The sequence below is a fragment of the Saccopteryx leptura genome, chromosome 1 (assembly GCF_036850995.1).
Source record: "Saccopteryx leptura isolate mSacLep1 chromosome 1, mSacLep1_pri_phased_curated, whole genome shotgun sequence".
NCBI lineage: Eukaryota > Metazoa > Chordata > Mammalia > Chiroptera > Emballonuridae > Saccopteryx > Saccopteryx leptura.
Genome location: NC_089503.1, coordinates 386,704,965 through 386,711,437, shown reverse-complemented (window position 1 = coordinate 386,711,437; position 6,473 = coordinate 386,704,965). Strand labels below are relative to the sequence as shown.

The 6,473-nt window shown below is 57.2% G+C and overlaps 1 protein-coding gene across 1 annotated transcript in view; it reads left to right on the top strand.

The window, feature by feature from the left end:
• The first annotated feature begins 2,959 nt into the window (after positions 1–2,959).
• LOC136387721 (patr class I histocompatibility antigen, A-126 alpha chain-like) overlaps positions 2,960–6,473 on the top strand; it is a 155,809-nt gene continuing 152,295 nt past the window's right edge. Inside the window, exons 1-6 of the mRNA XM_066359690.1 lie at positions 2,960–3,038; positions 3,238–3,522; positions 3,827–4,102; positions 4,703–4,978; positions 5,108–5,221; positions 5,656–5,792. Coding sequence (XP_066215787.1) covers positions 2,975–3,038; positions 3,238–3,522; positions 3,827–4,102; positions 4,703–4,978; positions 5,108–5,221; positions 5,656–5,696 — 1,056 coding nt within the window. The 5' untranslated portion in view covers positions 2,960–2,974 and the 3' untranslated portion in view covers positions 5,697–5,792. Of the gene's footprint in view, positions 3,039–3,237; positions 3,523–3,826; positions 4,103–4,702; positions 4,979–5,107; positions 5,222–5,655 lie in introns of the transcript that reaches the window.

Here is a 6,473-nt window from a genome sequence, read left to right as displayed (position 1 = left end):
TCTTTCATTGGTGGTCAGTGAGAGGAGCACTGTATGTGGCGGCAGTCCAAAGGTCTTGAGGGACAGTGAGCTGGCCCCCTGTGTAAAAAGTTTGGGGACCCCTGCATCAGATCAAAGCCCCCACTCCCCTCATTATAGGTAATCCTTGGGGACCCCTAGGCCATTGACTCATTTCTTTTAGCTCCTCACTCACTGTCACCCTCCCCAGAGTGCTACCTCCTTGTCCTCGGTGATTTCAACAAAATCAGATGTGGAAGGATGAACAGTGGTCCCCAAAGATGTTCAGCCTGAACCCTTGGAGACCATGGACAGGCTTCCTTGCATTGCAAAGGGACTTGGTGATGTAATGAAGGTTAAGGACCTCAGGACAGGAAGATCACCCTGTCACCTAGATAGGCCCAATCATGTCACATAAACCTAAAAGCAGAGAGGTTTCTCTGGCTGGAGTCAGAGATGCTGCAGGAGAGATGAGGGTGAGGGGAGGCAGAGAGGTCCCACGTGGGGGAAGGATTGTGTATGCTGTGGGAGCCATGTTCCAGGACTGAAGACATCCTCTGGGAGCTCAGGGTGGCTCCAGCTGACACCCAGCAAGGAAACAGGGGCTCAGTCCCACATCTGCAAGAACCTGAGTTCAGACAACAAAGTGAATAAACTTGGCAGTGGATTCTTCCAGAGCCCCGGTGAGGACATGTCGATGTGTAACCTGCACAAGCATGAGATAATAAAGGGCTGTTGTTTAAAGCCACTCGGTTTGTGGTCACTTTACAGCAGGGACAGAACACACACAGCAGAGGATGCTCAGTCCCTGGCTCCTCACTTCCCTGAGCTCCTCTCCTCCATGACCTTCTGCTCTGCTCTTCCTGGGCTCCCTCCCTTGTCATCCCCTAGACTTGTCATTGCCAATAACCCAGCCCTCCCACAGTCTCCACGCCATGCTTTCCACGCTCTGCCCTCCATCTCCCCACTCACCCCGCAGGGTGGCCTAAGCTCTGGAAACACTGATGTGATTATTTGATCACATGTTATAATGTAATATCAGCAAACCATTCATCACAAATGTGCTTGTTTCCCAGGCCTGAGACCACCCTGTGCTACATCACCTCCCACAATCCTTTGTGCCCACTGGGATCCCAGGTTATTATCCTACCATCTAGTCACCATCCCTCACCCCTCAGTGTCCTCTCCTCCCTCCTCACTCATCTTCAATTCCACGAGACAGCATTTCTATCCCTCCCTTCATCTCCCTTGCCTTGTCACCCTTGCTTGGAAAAACTACACAGCCGGGAAATTCTACCTCTGCCCTCCCTGCACCTGCCCCGTGCAGCTACAGGAGGCTGGAGACAACACAGACACGTGGATGCTGTCACATTAACATCATGACCCAGACCACAAGGGAGTCCACAGTGCTTCCCACAATCATCCTGTCCCTGCACGGCTCCCTCAGTCTCCCCCATCCTCTGCTCAAACACCCACCCTCCTTCCCCATCTCATTACTGCCAGTGACCTTGTTTCCTGCTGCACTGAGAAAACTGAACACATTAGAAGACGATTGTTACAGATTTTTAACACCATCGACTTGCAGACGTCACCACAGGTGAGCTGTCCACACTCCCAGCCAGAGCCGTCCCTCTGCTGGTGCTCGAGGCCTCATCCCTTCTCGTCTACGTAAAGGTGCTGGTCCAGCAGTTCTTCCCTTTTCCTCTCTTGTCATTCTTTCCTCCACTAGATCACGTGGCAGCGTGAGAATGCACACCCAGACCTCAGCCTGAGGGAGCATAACTGACCGATGGCCCCACTGCTGTGCTCTCAAATCTGCTGCCCCATTTGCTCTGGGACCTCACTTCTCACAGGCTCCTTCTCATCAAAGGTTGACAACAGTAGGGAAACTGAGGCAGGACCATTGCCCCTCTGAAGGCTGATTTAGGCTCCAGGCTCCCTGACACCCTCTGTGAACTTTCCTTACTCTGTCCTGGGTCTGAGTCTCCTCCAACCAGCCTTCCTTCTCTCTCTCCATCATTTGGATGACCGCATTAAGCACTTGTAACTTCCAGGATGTACATGCCCCTGTTGAAATGCACAGTGACACACGGCTTCCCTGGGCTTCTCTGTATTGAGAACATGAGGGACTCACAGACAAACTCAGGGTTACAGAATGAAGATCATCCTACAATTTAACAATCTGAAGTCACAGGCACACTGTGTGGGAAGTAGAATTCAGGAGCTTTGTGAGTCTGACTGCAGTGCTGGTTAGACACATTTCTGTACCAAGGGGCCAAAATCACTTCCTTACAGATCAGCTTCCTGATGTTCCGGGTTCCCAAGACTGTGCTCCCCACTGAGGTTCACAGACAACAGGGAGACTGGTCTCTGAGAATCTCCATTTCGTGTTTTCAGACACAGCTCCTCCAGGGTTAAGAGAAACCCTGTCCCTCCACCTCCTTTCCCAGGGCGAGCTCACTCTCTGACATCAGGTTCCTTGGGGTGAGTTTTCTTCTAGAAGAGTCCAGGGGGAGAGATAAGCGGTGGGAGGCAGGGAGTTCATTTCAGGGGGAGGGATTCCGGGAAGAGAAGAGAAGGAGGGGCGGGGCCCAGCCTGGAGGTCTCTCCCTGGTGTCCTCACACAGCCCCTGGGCCTGGACTCAGGGAGACCGGGTGACCAAGAGCTCTCTTCGCAAGAGGCGGGGTCAGGGCACAGTCCCGGGTCACGAGACCTGGCTCTCAGGGTCGCAGCCCGAGGGCGGAGGCTGGGCCGGGAAGACAGTGTTGAGGAGTGGGCATCTCCTCGAGGTCACTTATCCCTCGCACACCCTGTGCCGGGTTCTCCCTCCTGGATACTTATGATGAGTCCCCAGCTGTCACTCGCATTGGGTGTCCAGGTTCTACAGCAGCCAATCAGCGTCACAGAGGTCCCAGATTATAAAGTCTCCCGAACCCGCCCCACACAGATTGTCCTCAGATTATAAAGACGCAGATCATGAGGTCCTCAACCCTCCTCCTTCTGCTCTCGGGGACCCTGGTCCTGACCCTGACCTGGGCGAGTGAGTGCGGGTCCTAAGGGAACGGCCTCTGCGGGGAGGAGCGAGGGGACCCGGCGGTGGCGCAGGACACCGGGGAGGGGGCGCGTGTCCACCGCCCGGGTCCTGACCCGTGATCTGTTCCCGCCCTTTTTCCGTCTCCCGTGCTCGGAACCCGCACAGGGCTGAGGGTCGCCGTGTCTCAGCCCCTCCCCGTCCCCAGGTCCCCACTCGCTGAGATATTTCTACACCGCCGTGTCCCGGCCCGGCCGCGGGGAGCCCCGGTACATCACCGTGGGCTACGTGGACGACACGGAGTTCGTGCGGTTCGACAGCGACGCCGCGAGCCCGAGGGCGGAGCCGCGGGCACCGTGGATGGAGCAGCCGTGGCTGGAGCAGGAGGACCCGCACTATTGGGACCGCGAGACGCGGGTCTACAAGAACAACGCACAGATGTACGGAGAGTTCCTGAACACCCTGCGCGGCTACTACAACCAGAGCGAGGACGGTGAGCCGCGCGGGCGGGTTCCCGTCACGACCCCATCCCCACGGACGGGCCGGGGTCGCCCGAGTGTTTGGATCCGAGCTGCACCCGAGACCGCGGGACCCCCCACCCCACTGGGAGGAGCCCGCGGGGACTATGACCCAGTTTCCTTTCTTGTTTAGGTTTAACCCCGGGGTCGGGTTGGGGGGTCGGTGCTGCCGAGGGGCGGGGCTTAGTGGGCGGGGCTGACCGCGGGGCGGGGCTTAGTGGGCGGGGCTGACCGCGGGGCGGGGCTTAGTGGGCGGGGCTGACCGCGGGGCGGGGTCAGGGTCTCACACCCTCCAGAGGATCCTCGGCTGCGAGATGCGGCGGGACGGGCGCCTCCTCCGCGGGTACAGTCAGTTCGCCTACGACGGTACCGACTACCTCGCCCTGAACGAGAACCTGCGCTCCTGGACCGCGGCCGACGCGGCGGCCCAGATCACCCGGCGCAAGTGGGAGCAGGATGGTGTGGCTGAGCACCTAAGGAGCTACCTGGAGGGGGAGTGCATTCAGAACCTCCGCCTTTACCTGGAAAAGGGGAAGGAGACGCTGCAGCGCGCAGGTACCAGGGCCGCGGGGCTCCCTCCTCTCCCCTCGGGCTGCGGCTCCTACACGGAGACAGGAAATGGACGGGGGTCAAAACACCCTCCTTTGGGTCAGGACATTGAGTCCCCTGGGTTTTCAGAGCCGGGACCAGAGAGCGACTCTCCCTTCTCCCAGGAACAATTAGGTGCAGTCTCTCTGGGATGGAGGGGAGACCAACCCTGAAATCACCCATCAGCGGTTCCCCTTGACCCTGTCAGTGGCCCTGGGACCCATGGGGACTTTTTCCCTCAGGCCCTGTTCTCTGTCTCCCCACCCAGTGTGTCTGAGGTTTGACCATGTTTTTTCTGGGTCATTTGGCCTCCACCCAGGTCAGGACCAGAATCCCCTTTTCTCACTTCAAAGACCTACCTCTGAACCTGGGCTGTGTCCCTCTGATTCTAGAACTTTCCAAAGAGTAGGAGATCATCCCAGGTGCCTTTGTCCAGGCCGGTATCTGGGTTTTGTGCTCCCTCCCCCACCCCAGCTGTCCTGCCCACGCTCAGGATGGTCACGTGAATGCTGTTGGACTGACCCATGAATGATGAAAAGTTATAGAATTTCTCTCCCTTCTCCTCAGACCCCCCAAAGGCACACGTGACCCACCACCCCATCTCTGACCGTGAGGTCACCCTGAGGTGCTGGGCCCTGGGCTTCTACCCTGCGGAGATCACCCTGACCTGGCAGCGTGAAGGGCAAGACCAGACCCAGGACACTGAGCTTGTGGAGACCAGGCCTGCGGGGGACGGGAGCTTCCAGAAGTGGGCGGCCGTGGGGGTGCCCCCTGGAGAGGAGCAGAGCTACACGTGCCAAGTGCAGCATGAGGGGCTGCCCGAGCCCCTGACCCTGAGATGGGGTGAGGAGGGGACGTGGGCACAGAGCCTCTTCTCAGGGAGCAGGGGCCTCTGGAGGACTTCAACAGGGTCGGGGCTGCGGACAGGTGGTCAGAGCCATCACCTTCTCTTCCCCTTCTTCCCCTTCCCAGAGCCTCCTCAGGCCACCAATACTACTGTGGTCACCGTTGCTGTCCTGGTCCTCCTTGGAGCTGTGGTCACTGGAGCTGTGGTGGGGGCTGTGATGTGGAGGAGGAGGCGCTCAGGTAGGGAAGGGTGGGGTCTGAGTTTCTTGTCCCACAGGGAGTTTCAAGCCCAGGAAGAAGTGGTGTTTGCTTCATTAATGGGAAGTACTGTCCCCACACATGAGCTTACCATGACTAGAGTGTTTGCTAACACTGACTCTTTAGTGAGGCACGTGTGAACATGAGGGACACATTTATCACCTTAATGAGTCAGGTGATGGGGACCTGATCTCCAACAGTCACAGGTCAGTGGGGAGGGTCCTGCTGAGGTCAGACCTTCAGGAGGGTGGTTGGTCCAGTCCCCACACATGTACTTTCCTCAGGTTTCCTGATTTTGCCCTGGGTCTGTAGTCACAGTTCTGGAAACTTCTCTGGGATCCAGGACTAGGGGTTCCTTTAGATCCTCACAGCTTTTCCTCCTCTCTGGTCTCTCATGGGATGTTTTCTTCCCACAGGTAGGAAAGGAGGGAGCTACTCTCAGGCTGCATATCTGTAAAGAGGGGGTGACCCCTGAGACCGTGCCAGTGGGAGCATGAGGGTCCCCACCCCACCCCCATAGTTCCACCTGTAGTCTCCTGTCCTGAGGGCTTTGACCACGTCCTGTTCTGTTCTACCCCAGGCAGTGACAGTGCCCAGGGCTGTGATTTTTCTTTCACGGTTTGTAAAGGTGAGACCCAGATGTGGGGAGGGGTTGGGGCTGAGGTGACAGGTCTGGGTGATGGGGATTCGCTGGGACATTTTGAGCATGAGGTGAACTATTGAGAATGTCACCAGTTTCCACGACTGAACTGAATTTGTGATTATTTTCTACAGTATGAGACAGCTGCCTTGTCAGAAACTGAGTGACGGAAGATGCTTCACACATACACCCCCCCCCCCCCCCACGAACCGTGTTTAACTTCAGGAACCTCTCACTTCTCTCTCTGCAAGGGGCATCTGAACATGTCTGCATTCCTGTCAGCATAGTGTGAGGAGGTGGGAGACTGGCCCACCCATCCCCAGGTCCCCTCCCCCCACTTCCCTGTCCAGCAGAGGGGGGCTGGCCCTCCCCATCCCTGTCTGTACTTGGTGGAGCCCTGAGCTGCAGCATCTGTCTCCCTTACTGAAATAAGACTCTGGGTGGGAATTAGGTTTTTCAGTTCCCGCCACGGATGGTTGGTTGGTTAATTAGAGGAGACACTAAAGTTGGAGAGGAAATAAATGGAAGCACTGAGAACTTTCCAGAACCCGTGTGTCTGCTGTGCTGACTCTGTTGCTGTGAGGACCGAGCATG